Raw genomic sequence first — 19,511 nt, 5'->3', positions numbered from 1 at the left:
CTGGAACATTTATCATGTGTACCTGTCACCAGCAAGACCCAGTCCTTAAAGTGAGCTGAGATCACAAGCAGTGATCATTCTGCCCTAAGCTGCAAATAACACTCCAAACCAATAGTTTCACAAATATGTGAGTTTGGCAGAAGCTCCCATGAAACTGAAGCCAACACCCATATAGTTGCTCTGGGAATTGAATGCCTTAATACTCTGTTTATAGAATTTTGAAACAGCAAATGGATTTGGTCTGTTTTGAAAAAACAACCTGTCTCGTGGCATGTTTGAAATAACATCTAGAGTTGCTGTAGAAGGATGTAAGCAGACTGGAAGATAGTTTTACCAGCTTCAGTTTATCCCTTACCACTTGGCCAGGTTGGCTTTTGCCCCACTCAGGTTATTATTTGCATAAAGAGGCCACCTTCTACTGAAGCCAAGTAGGTGCTAGTTTGACATAGAAACTAGAATAATTAGCAAAATATAGAGCTAGAAGAGTTAGCAAAATCCAGAGCAGTGGAAGGTAAGATATAGTGTATGGTAAAACCAAAACAACATAAATGAGTCATAACCCCAAGTCCTTTCTGTAACCATGTCATCATTCTGGTGGTTTCAGAGCGATGTCAGTAAGCTTGGGGATCCTATGTAAAGTGAAAGGGCATCTGCGTCAGTACATGCACATCAGTACAAGGCATATAATTCATTGAGAGCTTATGGATTGAAATGACCACATTTACCAAGCAGCCACATCTCTGTTTCTACTAGGTTAAGTTACCTTAACTTTGAAGGAAGTAATTAATCATCTTTTTCATATGTTCTTGTTTGGTGAGCACCCCTAAGTACTTAATAAAAATTGATAATGTATATATGAAGTTGACTGAAGAAAAAAGTGAAATCATTACATGTTTGTGTAGTAGCAAGACTCTACCTTAATATCTTAAAAAAAAAAAAAGAGAGAGGAAAGAGTGAATGGATAAGCATACAGTGTTCATTCATCCTACATATACTGAGGACCTGCCATATGTTATAATCTATGCAAATGGTCATGTTGGAAAGACGAGAGGGATGTAGTTCCTACTTTCAATGAGTCTTCATTTGAACCCTGTGTGTGTGTGTGTGTGTGTGTGTGTATGTGTGTCTGTCTGTGTCAGATCCTTTAAAATTTATTTTAAAATTTATTTAAAATTTATTTTAAAATTCAGAGAAAGAATTCAAAAACGTGAAGAAATTTGTCTTGAAAAGTAACATGGAAAATGAAATTTTGCTTATAACTATGTTCTTAAGAAAGATGGAGCTGTTTTGTATGAAAGTCCAGAAGGTTGGAAGGGCTGAGGAGAGGTATACAAGGAATCTACCATCATTTCTTGCTGGAAGAATTTTGTTAAAAGAAAAAAAAACCCCACCAACTTTCAGGATCACACTCTATTAAGCCAGGACCAGGAAACAATTTCTAATCAGCACTCTGATCTGGCCAGAGATTGTGCAGTCTTTTGTACCAGGCCTCAGATCTGTATTCTCTATTCACACATGCTCACTTCCAGCTGTTGTCATTGAAATCCCACATAATCTTCCAAGGTCGAAGGGCAGTCACCCATGGCTGCTGCAGTTAAAAGGTTATGCTGATTTCTGTTGTCAAATATTGGCCCTTTTCTCTTCCAATCACTGCCATTCTACTTCTTTTTAACAAGAAAAATCCAGCCGAGAATTGCATTACATGACTTTAAAGTCTTAAAAGTGTTCTTCCATTGTGCTAACACGACATGGCCCGAACAGTCTAATTCATTCTGTTATATTTCACAAAGAATTTTCTGGTACCTTTAAAATACTTTGTGTTTGTGCTAGGCCAGCAAACATCAAAGTATTGTGGCCTACATCATTTGTGACTTGCCATAGTTTCTACAGAAATGTATAATATAGAATCTGTAATGAACAGTGTGAATTATGCATCAGTAAGTAATTGCAGAGTAAGTGAGCAAAAAGCAAATAACCAAAAAGACGAAAGGCCTTTGCATTTTGTGCTTTAAGTTATTAACTGATTTTACATATACCTACATGTATATATATATATATATATATATATGTATTCACATATATGTGTATATATATATATACTTTATATGTGTGTGTGTGTGTGTGTGTATCCTATATATTTAGTTCTTTTCTGTAGTGTTGGAAATGTAATTGAAAGTATTTTTTTTAATGTATTGCTTTAGTCCATCAATGATTTTTTTTTCCCTGCTTGGTGAACCAAAATCACTGTTAAGTGTCTTAAAATTAGCACATGGCCTCTGGTCATCTTCTTTCCTTGTCATTACATGTGTCCTCAGGTGGTTTAGCAAGCAGGGCTCTGTTAGTGGTTTCACAGTCATGTGAATTAAACCTAAAAAGGAAGAAAGCAGCAGTGGGCCATTAAGGTTTTTTGCTGTTTTACATCCATGAACCAGGGTGCCCTCGGCTAATCCAGTTTCATGTCTGTTTCGTTTAAGGTAAACAGTTTCTGTTGTAGTCAGGGAATAAATTTCCTTATTTTTTTCCTCCAGTATATGTAGGGGTTTATGGCAGAATCTAAAGCTATTACAAATGGTTTGATCCATCTGTAGGATACCAGTTGTTACTGTCCAAGTTTATAGAAAATTTTGATTCAGAACATAATTATAACATTGCTTTAAAAACCACTTTTAGGGGCTGGGGATGTGGCTCAAGCGGTAGCGCGCTCGCCTGGCATGCGTGCGACCCGGGTTCGATCCTCAGCACCACATACCAACAAAGATGTTGTGTCCGCCGAGAACTAAAAAATAAATATTAAAAAAAAAAAAATTCTCTCTCTCTCTCTCCTCTCTCACTCTCTCTTTAAAAAAAAAAAAACCACTTTTAGTTCAAAACTAGGTTAATTAAAAAGTAATTTTTAAGTTTATAGTGCATTGAAAATTATCAAAATTAACATTTAAAAGACTAAACTTATAGAATACTGATCATACTATGTTAAAACAGCTCTTCTAACGTGATGATAAAATTTCTCTGTTGTAATGGTTTATTTGAAAACAATTCCCCAAAGTAAATGCTTCTGTGTGCTTCTACAATGCCAATATGTAGTTGGGTCTACTTATAGAACAACCTATTTCTACTTGTAGTTCAAATAATAAATGCATGTTTCTATGATACATTAAAATAAGATAAAACTTATTTTGTACATACCCATATATTGTATAAAGAGAACTAAATATCTCCATTTTAATACTAATTCTACCATCCTCTGTGTGACCTTAATCAAGTCACTTAATCTCTCTTTGCTTAAACTTCCCTTTTAGAACATCATGATTTTGCCAACCACACAGTTGCAGTAAGAATTAGGGCTAATGTGGTTAAAATGCTTAGCAGGATGCCAAATACATAGTTAATGCTGAATAAATTATACTTTTGATGAAAATTAATACTACACAGAGAAGTTCTACAGATACATTTTTAAATGTATTGTTTCATTCCACCAATGATTATTATGTGGACTATTCCATATAACTCAGATAGGAGCCTAACTTTAGGGTGCCTGCCATTTGGCTTGATCCATTTTCTAATGTGGATCTGTTAAGGGTGGCACGGGAAGATGTGGATAATGCTTGGGCTATACATTAAAAGCGTTGATCAGCTCCATGGGTTCAGGTTCCACTTTCCCCCAGCACATTAAGCCAAATGGGGAAAAGAGGAAAAGGAGCAATACAAACCATGTGCTGCAAAACTTGTGCCCAAAAAGGCATTATCCCTGTCAGATTATTGAAGAAGTAGTGAGCTAAGCTGTAGTAAGTTAGTTTGTATATTGCAGGAATTCTCAGAGGCTTTAAAATGTAAAAGTTCCTTGTCATTTTTCCAAGAGTGAGTGAGATAATGTTTTCCAAATTTATCTTATTCTGGAAATTCTCAGATTTTACACACACACACACACACACACACACACACACTCACACACACACACACACACACACATATACTTGCATATTTGCTTTTTGTTTTTGTTTTAAATGGAGAATTTCAGGGGACTATTCCATAGAACTTGGAGACACTGATATGAAACCTGATATAGAAGGAACATATCAGAAAAACATGAAGAAAAGAAGTTAGAACATTTTGACTTTAACATAGAAAGTATTCATTTGGGTCACATTAGAAGATAATGTTCAAAAGGTATATTCCAGGCTAGATTTTTCTAAACTTAATTCTCAAGGAATATGATTGGGTGGCTTTTTTTCTAGATTAAAGCCACCCACCCATACTTCTTCTACCATGCTAGTGAATTAAAGTGTGAAGATCCCTGGCAGGCATCACAAATCTATATGCCTACGAGCATCTCATAGATTATTTAAATAAGTGAAATAGAATAAAAAGTATTAGGGAATGTGGTAAATTTTGCTCATGTTCAGTTGAAAAGTGTTCCTGTGCAACAATTTTATAGCTAGTAAGTACTGAGTTAGCCAAGCAAAATATGTTTACAGACTGGTATGGACCTATAAGCTGCTAATTTGTGACTTTAGATTCAAAAGGGAAAAGTTAGTTGTGATGTTTGTTAAGATAAGTGCTAAGCTACTATAGCAAAAAAGCAAACAAATACATATATCTGAATATTTATTTAAATGTAATAAAAATTTAAAAGTACATCAAAACCTTTTTTTAATTTTTTCGTTTGTCAGCACTGGGGATTGAACTCAAAGATGCTCTACCACTGAGCTGTATCCTTTTTATGCTTTATTTTGAGACAGATTCTTGCTAAATAACTGAGGGTCTTACTTGCTAAGGTGCTGAGACAGGCCTCAAACTTGGAATCCTCTTGCCTCAGCCTCCAAAATTGCTGGGATTACAGGCTATGCCTCCACTCCCAGTGAAAATATATTTTTTTTCTCTACATTAATACTTCCAAATGAGCAGCCTGAGTTGCTGGGGTGATTCTATTCTATGCTGTCACTCAAGGTCCCAGGTTCCTTCTGCCTTATTGCTCTGCTACCCCACAGGCACTGCCTTTGTCTGCATGGTTGAAAGTGCATCTCATGAAAGGGAAGAGAGGGTTTTGGGGGTGGGGAATTTTCTTTCAGGTATGAAGTGGGTAGAAGTTGATTGTATTTGATTCCTAGTTATGGCCACACCTAGTTTGAAGACAGGCTGGGAAGTACGTTTTTTAGCTGCCTACTATGGGTACTTGTGAACAACCAGCACACCTGGCACACAGGATATTATAATAGTCTTTGTTAGCTTCTAATGTTTTCCTATAAAGTTATTGTAAAAAGACACAATTTTACGTAAACACACTCCTGAAAATCTTGGCATGAATATCTTTCTTGACTGCAGATACAAGGACCTGAGAGTAAGAACCTGTGTTAATTCTTATATCCCCAGGACCTAGGAGGATGCTGACCTCATTGCAGACATTCGAGAAGTATTTGTTGGGTGAAAACAGTAAGCCAAATATTGACTGTCTAGAAATGGCAGAAATTGCTGAATGAGAAATGATGGCAAAACCAACCAACCAAAAACACAGATGAGGTGTCTGCATTGAGTGATAGTAAATGAGTAGCCAGGAAACTGGGGAGCAGCAGTCTAGCCAGGTAAACAAGGGAGGAAGTGGTGAAGAGAACAAGGGTGTGAGGACCCATGAGACCTACTTCTCCACCCTCTTTGGCCCCGTTCTCTTTTCAGCGGTGAGGACATTATTTTCATAGTGGTGACAATTCCTTAATGTGTTCTGATGAAGCAGGATAACAATCGTAACGGTATCACAGATGCATTTGTAACAGTCCATTTATGCATCTGATAAACTGAAAACACTTCATCCATATGATTAGTTGAAAAATATCATGGTTTTGTTCTACAAATTCTTGGGAAATTCTCTACAACTTCCTTGATAGATATAGAAATAGTTCAGCGTTCTTGTCAGTCCAACACCATATGTCAATCTTTTCATGTTTACTGTAAACAGAACACCAAATGATTTTTTTCACCATCATCATAAAGGTTAATCTCAGAAACAGAATATATATGAATTTTTTATTATTCCTATGTTCTTTTTTTAGTAGATGTCTGAATTCTCTGCAATTTTATTATAAGGAATTATTCTAAAAATAAGAAATATCTCAAGTGTCACCAGTGAATGGAAAATCATCTAGTCAGTAGGTAATCACAAATCAAACCAAAAATTTAGCATTGTTTCTTCATGAATCAACAGAAACATATTCCCATTAACCTGTAAAAATCCTGTTTTCTAGGACATTCCAAATTGAAAGCATAAAAGTCACATGTCACTATATAGGTGAGGTAATATTTTACATCGTGCCTTCAAGGGCCACCAAATAAGGATACCTCAAATCACTCATCTGAAATCACTGAACGAATATTTATTCCCCACCTAGAACAGGGCATTGAGCTGGGCCCTATGGACAGTATAAGATAATGAACCGTAACCCTGCCTTCCTGGTTTGTTGTAGGAGTGGAGTTGAGACATGTGAACAAGTAATTGTCAAGGTAGAAAGAAGCTAGTGACATAAAATAAGTAGAGTGGAAGTCCTCCACAACTTTACATTATTTATTGAGCACATCTAAAATATACTGACCTGGGAAAGAGGGAAGACAAGGAACCACATTCCTTTAGGTGGCTTAGAAGCCACTGGGGACTTTACAGGAGAAATCAAGATCCCAAGGAGGAGCTTGGTTGATGGGAGTCTTTTCTTTAGAACGATGAGAACGCAAGGTCTGGGAGGCCTAATAAGCCCAGGGCCTGCTCCTCCCAGGCAGTGCAGAAGCCCAGTAGAATATACATGGTGCAAGAAGGAGGGAGCCCTTTTTCAGAACAGCCAGGCACACAGCATAGAAAGGTCCAGTGTTGGGCAGGTTATTTACTAGTGACAGAACCTCAATTCCCAAGGGGAAAAAAGGGAGAGAGAGAGAGAAAGAAAGAGAGAGAGAGAGAGAAAGAGAAAGAAAGAGAGAGAGAGAGAGAGAGAGAGAGAGAGAGAGAGAGAGAGAGAGGTCCTATTTGATGAAATGACCTGGGTATTGCAGTTCACCTACATCCATTAAGCAGATGAGATTTGATGACTTGGAGCTGAGAGCCCCGTGGCTTCCTAACAGTAAAATCAAACATACCGCCCTGAGTTTAAACTCTCCTCCTCAGACACAAAATTAACTCTGGGGTGGGCATGTAGTCCAGAGGTCTAGCGCTTGCCCAGCATGTGCAGGGCCCTGGGTTTGGTCTCTAACCTGGCAAAAAACAAAATTAACTCTGCGTAGTGGGCACTCCAACTTTGTTTAATGGCCAGTACTTTGGATGTTTTGTTCCCAGCTGTCTCTTCTCCGACCTTTGAGCAGTTCTGCAAGGTTACCTGTCTCTCTGCAAATCTAACTTTTTCCTTTCTTGCCTGTTAAAAGGTAGATAGATGTTCAGCCCCCCCACCCTGTCCCCACCCTCTGTGAAATGAGATTTGGTTCCCATGTAATGACATTTTCCATAATAACTGCTGATATCATTGTGGCACAGAAAGCTGCTTTTCCTAACTACCCATGAAAGAATTTAGCTTTTTACATCTCTGCCTCTCCCAGAATGTCTCCTCTCTCCCCACTGAGTGTGACTGACTCAGGGCATTGAATCTGTACTCTAATTGGGAATTCATTGAACAAGACTTCAGTGAATGAACTTTTTAGCCATTTTATATAAAATGGAAAAGGATCTGCTTCACATTGCAATCTCCTATACAATTGCTCCTGAATGGGCAGTTCAGAATAGAGAGAGATCATCCAGCACTCTGGCTTTTCATTGAAGGCATACTTAACAAAAGTATATGTTTGTGCTTATTTCTGAGAGGCCCTACTCAAAATGTAAATCTTAGGACCTTTTGGAAATGTTTAATCAGCTTTCTAACTGAGGATCTTTTAATGCTAATAACATCTAAATTCTCAACTGCTTGAATTTACCTTTTCATTTTCCTTTCCACTTTTCTCTCACTTTGCAATAAAAGAGAGCAACCAGATTAGTGTAATTTCCCTGAAAGTCATTTTTATGCTTTGGTTTGTGTCAGTGAGAATGAAATATTAATCTGCTCAGGTTTGCTTAGTAACTATGTTAGCCACATCACTTTTTCCATCATTTCTTAGGTTTCACATCTCATGGCTGCCTTTTTACAGAGTTCATCAGTAGGTTTCCAAATAATTGGTGAAGGGACAAAACCAGTTTTGCAGTCACTTAAAGCTATGTGGATGGTTCAACCAGACCCTTTGTCTGGGACAAATTATAAACTGCCCCACACTCTCTGATAATTTGATAATACTGTAAAGATGTGGTTACATAGGCACTTGTGAAATTCTTGTACTCTAATTTTAGTTTTTCTGATCATTAACCATTCACATATGTCTTACCTTGGAAGTTACACACATACTGCTAAGATACCCTGCAGAGACAAGTTCCCAGTAGGAGAAAGAGGACATTATTTTTGCAGTGACTTTCTCAGGATCACACAATATCCTAGCTTAAGTATAAGGCTAGAAGTTTCTTTCTTTTTTTTTTCTTTTGGCTATAATGCCCATCAAATAATGCTACCCTTTAACTCTATGTGTACTTAATCTTTCAAAACTGTGAACCATAACGATAACAATAGAACATTCCCAGGCATTTCTCATTAGTGAAACCCATGGCACCTTCTTGACCAGAAGCTTCACCTAAACACATTGTCTTTCCTGCCCTGGTCCTCTTTAGTTGAAGGGAAGATTTGCATGGCTGATTGTCATAGTTTTCCAATATAGATTGGCTCAATATAAGTTGGACCATTTGGATAGAATGTCCAGTGGATATTTAGATTTATGGATCTGGAACCGAGAAGAGAGATCATGGCAAAAGATAAAGATTGGAGCATCCTTGGCCAGAGAGTCATTCACTCATTCAGCAAATGTTCACTAACTACTTTGTCTTAGGCATAAAACATACAGTGGTGAAAAATCAAACATTAATCTAGTTTCCATAACTATCACAGTCTAAACTGATTGCTGATGTCATGCAAGTAGATAAAATAATTTAGTAAGACACACACACACACACACACACACACACACACACACACACACACACACACAGATGAACACAGACCTTGGAGAATACCAACATTTAAGAGGTGGACCAAAGAAAAGAGACACCCAGGTGAGGGTGAGTTTGAATGGATGAGTACAAGGGCTCCTCCGCCCAAGTTCTTGTATCAAACTCGACTTAGTCTTTGAAATACATTCCTTGCTTGTTTGGTGGCAGGATTAAGGTACCTGTGTTTATATTCACTTGATAAAAAAATTCTTCTTAATTCTTTCTTAAAATAAGGGATTTCAGAGGTTGGAACTGAAACAAGTATCAGCCCGTTAGTCAAGTAAAGAAGAAAGAGATAAGCAAGGGCTGGAGACAAAACTAGATCTTTATTCAGCTATGAATTTCTTTGTTATATGTGTTTTAAGTCAACTTTAGTGGACATTGTGACTGGATTTCCTTTGTTATGATCTCTGGGATAAATGAGATCTTAACAATGTCCTAAAAAGAAAGAGGTGTTATGGTCTATTTTGCCAAGACCTCTTTAGGGAATTTTAAAAAATTTACTATCTTTTTTTATTTCTCAGTTCTCTTAATCCAAGAGGCAGACCTCAGGCATTTACCAAATAAAAGCCAACCAAATGCCTGGATGTGAGTTATTTTGACTGATGAAACTTCTTAGCAAATTTAAGGTGAAATTTTGCCATTTTATTATAAAGAAGTTTACAATTATTCCATATTCTAAAAATTAGAGCTGTTCTAGTCAAAGTACCAGATATAAGGCTAAGTTCACTGCTCAGTGGCAGAGCACTTTTCCAGAGGCATGAGGCCCTGGGTTGGATCCCTAGCAAAACACACACACAACACACACACACACACACACACACACACACAAACACACACACACACAAACACATAGTGTGTGCTTGATATAAATGTTAAATGGAATTTTTCCTTTAAATCTGAGCAAAAATCTTCCTTACATACAAAAATACCATAAAAAGCAGAAGAAGAACTCATAGATCCATTTATAATCCTCTAAAACATGGTAATTTTTTTCACATTTGTGTGTCTGATAGTTCATAAATTTATTGGTACGTAAACTGTGCCATAGGTAAACTTGCTTCTTCTAAGTAATATAGAAAATCTTTCATTAAAAATTCACTTTTTAGGGACTAGGGTTATGGCTAAGTGGCAGATTGCTTGCCTCGAACATGTGAGGTCCTGGGTTCAGTCCTCAGCACCACATATAAATAAACAAATAAAATAAAGATATTGTGGGTTTGGGACTCAGCGGTAGAGCACTCACCTCACACATGTGAGACTCTGGGTTCGATCCTCAGCAACACATAAAAAATAAGTAGATAAATAAAATAAAGGTATTGTGTCCATCTAAAACTAAAAAAAAAATACTCACTTTTTAGTTAAGGATTGTTATATTTTCAGATTAGTCTAGTTTCTTATGTTGAATTTCTAAAATGTATGTTTCTTATGGCCAAAACAGCTATTTCAAGAATCCTTTGCCAACAAGTTCTTGTCTGAGCCAGATTTTAAGCAAGTAAAGATTATGCTGACCTCACAGATTGATCTCTCAAATAGACTTCTACCTCTGAGAGACTCTTAGAATCAGAAACTTTTATTAGAGGCAGAGAGTGAAACTACATGCCATAGAATATGGGTTTCTTGCCATTTTTATGTTTTATATTTTTGAATATACCATAAAATTATATAATTGGTGATAGACATAATATCAGGTATTTCAAAGGAAATTAATTACGTTCAGCAAAAACGAAGCAGACAGCCAGGCATGGTGTGACATGCCTGTAATCCCAAAGGCTCAGGAGGCTGAAGCAGTAGGATTGCAAGTTCAAAGCCGCCTTAGCAATTTTAGCAAAGCCTTAAGCAACTAAATGAGACCATGTCTCTCAGTAAAATATGAAAAAGGACTGGGGATGTGGCTCATTGGTTAAGCACTTCTGGGTTTAAATCCTAGTCCCCAAAACAAAACAAAAAAAGAAGCAGACACAAAATATAAAGATGAAACAGTTTTGAACCATTTTATTTCTTTTCACAAAAAGCATTAACTCTTATTCTCTAAACAAATCTGAATTTTTATTTGTGCACAAAATAATTGTTTTGGGCATTATGTGGTTTAAGCTTGCTTTTTCCATCCTGGCTTTAAAAACAATTCTCCCTTTAGTACCTGTAGAAATGAAAGGAACATCCTTAGATCTTATTTGATTTAAATGAATGGATAACTAATCTTGATCAGATGTTTCTGGAGAGAATAATGTTTCAAAACTGTTCTAGAACTTGGCTGTCCTAACTGATCCTTAGGTATGCTGTTTCATCCCAATTGTTCAGGCCTCAGGGGTCACTCACGGGAACCATTTCTCTTAAATTGTCTTGATGAAGATTTCCTGCTGAATTTTTTTAACCATCTCAAAAATCACCCAGTTGTTGTGTCATAGCTTTCCACAACCTCTAGATTCAAACCAAAAGCCAGCTTCATAACCAAATGACTGTGCCCACCCACATGAACTAACCAGGCAGCCATGTATGAGATTAGGCAGCCCATTTCTTAATCATAATGAAAGTAATATTTAGAGTTTTGTTGTCAAATGTCTTCTATTTATGACTTTGTTTTCTTTTATTTTTGTTTCCGCAGGACATTTGGGCTTCCAGGACAGTTTTGTCACATCAGGTGTTTTCAGTGTGACTGAGCTAGTAAGAGTGTCACAGAGTAAGTGTAATTTTGCTTTGATTTGGTACAGATTTGCCTTGAATTTGTGTTTACTTTCTGTCTAGGCTCCTAGAGACATAAAAATCTTTGAGAACCCACTTTTTGTTCTTCTCATTATTTTTGCCTTGCAGTGTGTTGGAAATCCCTTGTTTTAAATCAGGAAAATTTTTTTAATGTGAGGCATTATGGGAAAGGACTGAAATTTTATGGATTCCCCAGTATATAATACAAACTTAATTTTTAAAAAATTCTGAATCTTCCCTGGTTTCTAAGAACTTCTGCATTTTAAAAGAATTTGTTTCTGACCTTTAAACAATGCTAATGCCTTCAGTATGAGTGACAGAATACAGCATGATCATTACCAGTTTGTCAATAATGACTAACAACAGTGAGGGAAGAGAACCTGTCACCACCCTGGTCTGTTGATCAAAGGCCTATTGATTGTGATTTTGCTATGACATAATCAGATAGTCCAAAAAAAGTATAGGAATCTGTCTATCTGTCCCTCTTACACACATACGTATACATTTGCCAAGTTGAATTCCCTCAAGAACATCTCTTTGTTTCTATTTAAAAGCATGCCTATGCTGGGCCTGGTGGTATACACTTGTAGTCCCAGCAACTTGGAAGGCTGAGGCAGGAGGACCACAAGTTCAGAGCAAGCCTCAGCAATTTAGGGAGACCCTAGGTAACTCGGAGAGACCTGTCTCAAAATAAAAAATAAAAAAGGCTGGGGATGGGGCTCAGAGGTTAAGCACCCCTGGGTTCAATCCCCAGTACCAAAATAAATAAAAATAAAAAAATAAAAGCTTGCCTACAATTACTATGATACTCTAGGTCCCAATAGGGAAAAATATCCAATATTAATAATTTTATCCCCCCCACACACACCTAATTCAAAATACTGCTTGTAGAGAAAATTAACATTGTTTAAATTGCTTTCAATTGATATCAAGTCCTTTGTGGAATGAGGTAGAGTGAGCATACATTTTTTTTTTTTAAACCAGGTATTGAACTCAGCAGCACTCAACCACTGAGCCATATCCTTAGCCCAATTTTGTATTTTATTTAGAGACAGGATCCCACTGAGTTGCTTGGTGCCTCACTTGTTGCTGAGGCTGGTTTTGAACTCATGATCCTCCTGTCTTAGCCTCGAAAGCTGTTAAGATTACAGATGTGCACCACCATATCTGGCGAGCATACATACTATTATTTCAAGTTCCTACCCCTTATTCACTGTGTTATAGGATGGCAAGATTGATCAAATAAGCCAATCAACTCCATCATTAGACTTCAGGTCAGGCAAGTCAAGCCATCTTGATCGTCTAAGCCCAGATTCTGTTTTTTTCTTATTTTAGTCATTCCTAGGCTGGAAGAGTCTTAAGAAGGTAGGATAGAGCATGGCCGTAGAGGAGAATCCAAGACTGTTGAGCATTTACTATCTGCCAGGCACTGTTCTAGACCTTTGTGTATATTACGTAAGTTAATTCTTGCAATAAACTTTTCAGATATGAAATTGCCTCCATTTTTACAGATGAGCTAAATTGAGGATCTATTTAAGTCTTTACCTGAATCGAACAGTAGGTGAATGCTTTTAGGAAATGCTGGAATCTGTACTCTTAGTCTGGCCCAAGGGAACTTGAAAAACTTACTGTGTGAGTCTAATAGACTCTAGTGGGAAGATAACTATAGGTGTTAGAATTCAGGGGGCTAGGGACACCCAGGCTGATACTGAGGTGTTCCAGTGGAGGAAAATCAGAGTCCTAGGGAATGAGACCTTCAGAGCATCAGGTTAGCACTTGAGACAGAGAAGTTGCAGCTGTCTTACTGAAGTATGCTTAAAGTACCCACCAGGTAAGTAGAGACAAGGTTGCTTTGTTAACGTGGAGGGAATATGTACCTACTTATCACACATCTGATTAGCTAGCTCTTTGTCATAGACAAATAACAATGCATGTGTATATGTATTTTAACTTTGAAAGATTCTTGAAAATGACTAATATTCTACATTTTTCTTATAAGTTTAATAATACAATGTGAAGAGCATACCTGCCATCATAGCATTATAGGAAGATACATTTATTGAATCCTTATCAAGATCCAAATATTAAAGAGTTAAAAGATCCTTTTGACTCTTAAGATTGGAGCACTAGACCATTTTATTCTTCCCTAGCTGCTGTCATGCTTACATTTAGTCTTCACTACCATTGATTTGCTCAGGCCTAGGATTGTAGAAGGTCCACTCTGCTCAGAATAATCCCCAGCATCTCATCCTTCTTCTACTTCCTGTGCTTCCCTTTCAGGTTGTATTTCCCAAAGTGTGTCAGTACGTGCTTAGACCTCCATTCAGTCTAAGATAACATGGTTGCCAAGTGAATTCTAAACCTGCCTTTACAATTGCCAGAGGGTTTGAACAGACCTGGGATTGAATTTGCAGAGGGACCTGGATTTGTTTCCTGTCCCCATGTAGGTTTTGTAGCTGATGTCTGGCATCCTGAACATCCTTCAGCTCCTGCTTCTCAGTTCTGCACACTGCTGTGTAATCGCTCTGGGACTCACTCACACATGGCCTTGTGCTGACGGAAACTGTTTGGCAAGAATGGAACGGGGCTGTGTCAGCTAAATCATGGCTTCAGGCCAAACTGGTCAATTGTATTCCAGAGACCCCCTCTTCCTTGTAGATCTTTAATCTAGGTTTGTCAGGGTATATTTTACAAATTGCCTTGGTTGCTGGGATAGGGATCCTCAAGCTCATGTTTCCTCGCCTACACACCTTTTTGAAAGACTTAGCACTCAAGCCATGTGAGAGTGTTGGGATCTTTAACACTCCTCACAGCACTGCCCTCTGCCTTCAGCACCCACATTTCAGAGCTGCTAGTGGACACATTTTTCAGAAGCGTAGGGCTGAGGTACATTCTGCATCCCCGAAATAGAAACTAATTGGCACATAAGTTGATTAAACCCATGATGGTAGTCCTGTTTGGAACATGATGCTATATCAATATGAAAAACTATAGTTGCTAGCATTTCTCAAATGCACACCAGGTGCCAGGCATCATGCTAAGCACTTGATAAACACTCACTCATTCAATCTTTGCACGGTTGGTGTCAATGTCCCTTTTTACAGGTGAAGGAGACCGTGATGCTCAAGAGGTTAAGCATCTCACCCTTTTACTTTGCTGAACTCAGCTGGCTGACTGCAGGCATTTTTGTCATGACCTCTCCTATAACTGCATTACAGAACTAAATATAATCCAATGAGTCTGTGCTTTTATTGAGTAATCAGTTCTGAATGAGTTGATAAACTTTTAGTTTATTAACTTGTACGTTTCAAAAAGACGGTTAAAGCTATTTTTATGTGAACCAAAAAATCTAAAATAATTAATATTTTTTTCCTGGATATGTTTTTTAGGTATGATTTTGTTTTTGATGAATAGATTTTATATTGATTAATTTTGTTTTCAGTGCTGGCGAACCAAACCCCAGGGCTTTGTGCATAGTAGGCAAGCACTCTACTACTGAGCTAAGTCCCCAGCCTTGACTTTATATTTTTTAGAGCTGTTTTTTGAGGTTTATAGTTTTAGGTTAACAGAAATTCCTTATATTCCCCCAACAATTCCCCCTAAGAACTTTCAATAGTATGGTCTATATCTTATAAATGATGAGTCAATATTAACACATAAATATAAACCAAAACCCACAGTTGTACATTAGGGTTCACTTTTGTGCTTTTCTTCACATACCTTCTACCAGTCTCAACAAATGTATAGGGATGTGTATCCACTGTTACAGTATCACGGGCAATACTTTCACTGTCCCCAAAATGCCATGCTCCACCTTTTCATGTTAACCATCTTTTAATTCTCTCTGGAGTTTTGCCTTTCACCTGGATGTTGTCAGTGGCCTTAATGTCTTAGAGTTTCTTCCCCTGTGCTGCCGATTTCTTAACCTCCTCCTGTGTGTCCCAGCCCCATCCATTCCTTCACCCCCTAATCCCAGCTAAAATAGCTTTACCTTGAAACATTCTTTCTACTTAGTATTCAGTTTTACATTTGAAAATATAAATATTTACTTTCCCCAGGTTTCCAGTTAGTTTCTGTTTTTAGCTTTCCTCCTTTTAACTGTAATAGAGGAGGAAGGTGCTATTTCAGTGTTTCCTCATGAGGACTCTGAAATAACCATGTGCCAAGTTTGCTGTTTGTAATAGTGTTACTACCAAGGTGGCAATGGCAGAGAAGGCTCTTGGTTTAGCCTCACAGATTCAGAGGTGAGGACCAGGCAGCCAGGGTGCTTGACGTTAAACTGTACCCATCAGGATTCCTGCTGGTTGACGGAAGCTTCCCAGCTCACCCCTGCCTTCTGCCCACCACCCTTTAATTTTTGATATTATCATCTAAAGTCCATGAAAGGCATAAAAAGGAGAGATCTGTTACTGCCACAAAGAAAGTCCCACAGAATAAAAATAACTCTGTATTTGTCCTTTGCTTTCTTTCCCCCTTTGTGGAAAGGCCATCAGACACTAGATCTAGTTGCTTTATTACCTTGCCCCTTGGGAGGGGAGAATTCAGACCACTGGACATGGTGCCAGAGGGAGGAGGGGAGGAGAGGTGGTGCGTGCTAGCCGCGAGGTTCAGAATCACTCCTGTTGTTTTAGCATAATACTGGGAGGAAGGAGACAGGAACCATCTGTTGAGATGGCTCTTACATGATGCTGCATCCTCAAACAAAGCCTTCTAGAGGCATTTTCAGATTGGTCTCTTTCCCTCAAGTTGCTACAAAGAGCTCACTCTGCTTGCTGCTAAGTCATGCCGCTTAGAGAGCTCTCAGCTCTTTTGTTTATTTTGCAGCCAGTGTTTTCCTCAAAGTATGTGCTCTGAGGCTGTCAAATACCCCTGCTACTATGAACTCAGAAAGTTCTCCCCAAAACTCCACTCCTTATTGCCATTTCCTTCTAAAGTGCTGACTCTATTTTACTTGAAGTTGGTGGAGTGACTCTGAAACCTTAAATACTTCACTGGAAAAGAGGAAAACCACAAATACACACAGGCCATTGTGACTCTGGCCTGGTGTGTTCTAATTTTCTAGCAGTGGTTTGTATACCCAAGCTGGCTGCAAGGGTTAAGTAAACTTCGTGGCTAAGGATGACTTCATGGCCCTGGAATTTTGAAAAGCTGGGGATTCTCAGTACACTGTGGCCAGCCTTAGCGTCTTTGGGTGTGAAAACCACTCTCAGTTACCCAGACTGATTTTTGGTTCCTGTTGCACTGCTGCCGAATCTATTAAAATCCAGCAGCTGAATTGTCCTGGCCCTGCCACAAAGCCCGGCTGCTGGGTGGACTTCAGGATTCCCGAGTTGTTTGTCAATGAGAGTAGAAGTGAATGGAACCAGGCATATGCCTCAGCCTGGCATGAGGTGGCACCCTAGTGGCTGTTTTCTGCCTTGGAAATGTGCACTCTGGATTTTCACACAGGAATCGTCATGAAGATCCAAATGCTGTACATTTTAACAATTCCTTCTTAAGTCTCTAAGTCCTTGGCATGTCTTCAAGGGTCCATATCCACACACGTAGATTTTCAGGCCAGCAGCTTAATGATTGGCCATAGTCTAGCCTGACATGATGGCGTGGCTGAAGCAGAGTGAACTCAGCTGCAAGGCACAGTAAGAAAATGAAACTCTTTGGTAGGAACAAGCCCAAACTTGAAAATACAAAATGTTCTTACACAGAAGACCTAAGGAGGAAATGGGTCTCAGATAAGAAATTCCAGACGTCCGGTCCTCTGGGGGTGCCATTTAAATATTTGCAGTACATTAGATCTTTATTAAAGTGGGATAGATTTGAAACTTTCTTGTCTGAGCAAGTGGCCCGTTGGTTCCTCTGTTAAGTAACACGGTAGCTGTGAATTGTGGCATGGAAATTAATTTTAAAATAATTTGTATTCTTAAGCAAGATTTTCTTTTGAATGAAACCATTTGGGTTTGAGCATTAAAGGAAGAAACAAAAAGATGATAATAAAAGATAGACTGCAGCCCCAGCACGAACAGTTGCTGTGACCTTGCCTTTTGTCTGCCATTACACAATTCAATGGCAGTCCACTCAAACTATGCTCTCGATCAATATCCTATTAAAGCAGCACAAAAAGTCTCCATAAACTTAGTGGTTAGCTATGTTTATAAATGGAACTCGGCATAATTAGATGGTCAATAGCAGGCTCTACTAGTAATTTTAAAATGAACATAACACATTTTGTCTCTGTAGAAGTCAGTGGCACCTCTTCTCTTCTGGAATGAGGGTATGGTGTATAGCACACAAAAGGGTGGATAGCCCTTTAAAAAAGTATGATGTTTATCTCCAGTATACAGTTTTTAAAATGCTGATTGGCACCATATATATATATATATATATATATATATATATATATATATATATATATATATATATATATTGCATTTTTCCTGTCCAAACCACCTTATTCTGAATATATTATGGCATTGCAACTGTTTCATTTTCTACTTTTAGTCAACCCCTCATAAAGAGACACAATAATAAATGTTGCCACACTCTTAGAAGGAAAAACATCAGTCTGACTGGCTTAATTGAATGAGTTTCCTTTACTATAATTCAATAAATTTTCAAAATAAATATTGAAATTAAATTAGTTCAGAAGGATGTTTTGTTGTATGATTTTTTCCTTGACATATTTGGGATGAATACTTGGCTAGTCAAGCTGGCAGCCAATGGAATGGCCTGGCAGTAATGGATCATTACATCAAACTACCCTTTCTTCTGAGTCTCGGCTCACAATACGGGTGGCCAAACATGATTTCTCCTCTCCTGCCCTCCTCACCCATGGAGAGTGAGAGGCAGCCGCACCCTTAGGCTGATGCTGTCTTCAGCTGACTTGGCCCTGCCAACTGAAATGTGCATTATTCCTGTGCTGGATAGGAGCCTGGCCATTGTATCATGGGCCACTGTACTGGCTGAAATTAGAAGTAGGGCAGGAAGGAGCTCATGACGTCAGCAGGGCTTCTGGTGATGCTGTTTGTGAAGGTCTGGCTCTTTTGTTACCCTTGTACTCCTACCACCTTTCTGGTTAAAGCCGGCAGTGAAGGTTCTCACGGCAGGATTTGAGGGCTTTTTGTTCTCTGTTCTCTGTTCTCAGCTAAAGCTCCCATTAAATCTACTAGACTGTGAATACTCTTATTATAAAGATTTGACCTAGGGAAAAGCAAACACATGATACCTGATGAACACACAAATTGGTTGTCATGGTGTCTATTTCTATGTTCATCTATTTCTAATCTTTTCCAAGTAATCCATTGTTTATGCTTCCTATGTATAACATATAAAGTCCATATTCAAGATGGCAGCAGGGTATCACAAGATAGTTCAGGATATAGAGTCAGGGATCAAACATTGCCATTTATGAACTACACAACTTTGGATAATATTTAACTCCTTGAGCTGTGTCCTCCTCATAGGTTATAAACATTTAGTTAATCAAAGCATATTCAAGTCTCAACTGAGTGAGGCGACTAAGTCTGCCTGCTGAAATAGTAATAACTCTCAGGAGTGTTATATGGATTAAGTAAGAAATTATCTAATGTCTGATGTATTGTAAATGCTCAATAATGGCAACTACTGTGACCATTCCTGAATGAAGCTTCTGCCCCTGGTATTTCACTGTGTGCTCAGAGCAGATCCTTGAACAGACCGCTGCCAGCATTATTATTAAAAATATGCC

At 38.2% G+C, this 19,511-nt stretch overlaps 1 protein-coding gene across 3 annotated transcripts in view; it reads left to right on the top strand.

The window, feature by feature from the left end:
- The window catches only part of NFIA (nuclear factor I A), a 356,321-nt gene that overhangs the window by 222,687 nt on the left and 114,123 nt on the right, over positions 1-19,511 (top strand). For all 3 annotated transcript variants that reach the window (XM_081306357.1, XM_081306356.1, XM_081306355.1), the window contains one exon: positions 11,694-11,768. In XM_081306357.1, coding sequence (XP_081162483.1) covers positions 11,694-11,768 — 75 coding nt within the window. The remainder of the gene's footprint in view (positions 1-11,693; positions 11,769-19,511) is intronic.

The sequence above is a fragment of the Spermophilus citellus genome, assembly GCF_964194105.1.
Source record: "Spermophilus citellus genome assembly, chromosome: 9".
Lineage (NCBI taxonomy): Eukaryota > Metazoa > Chordata > Mammalia > Rodentia > Sciuridae > Spermophilus > Spermophilus citellus.
Note: the sequence above shows the minus strand (reverse complement) of the source record. Positions and strands in the feature narration are given on the sequence as shown.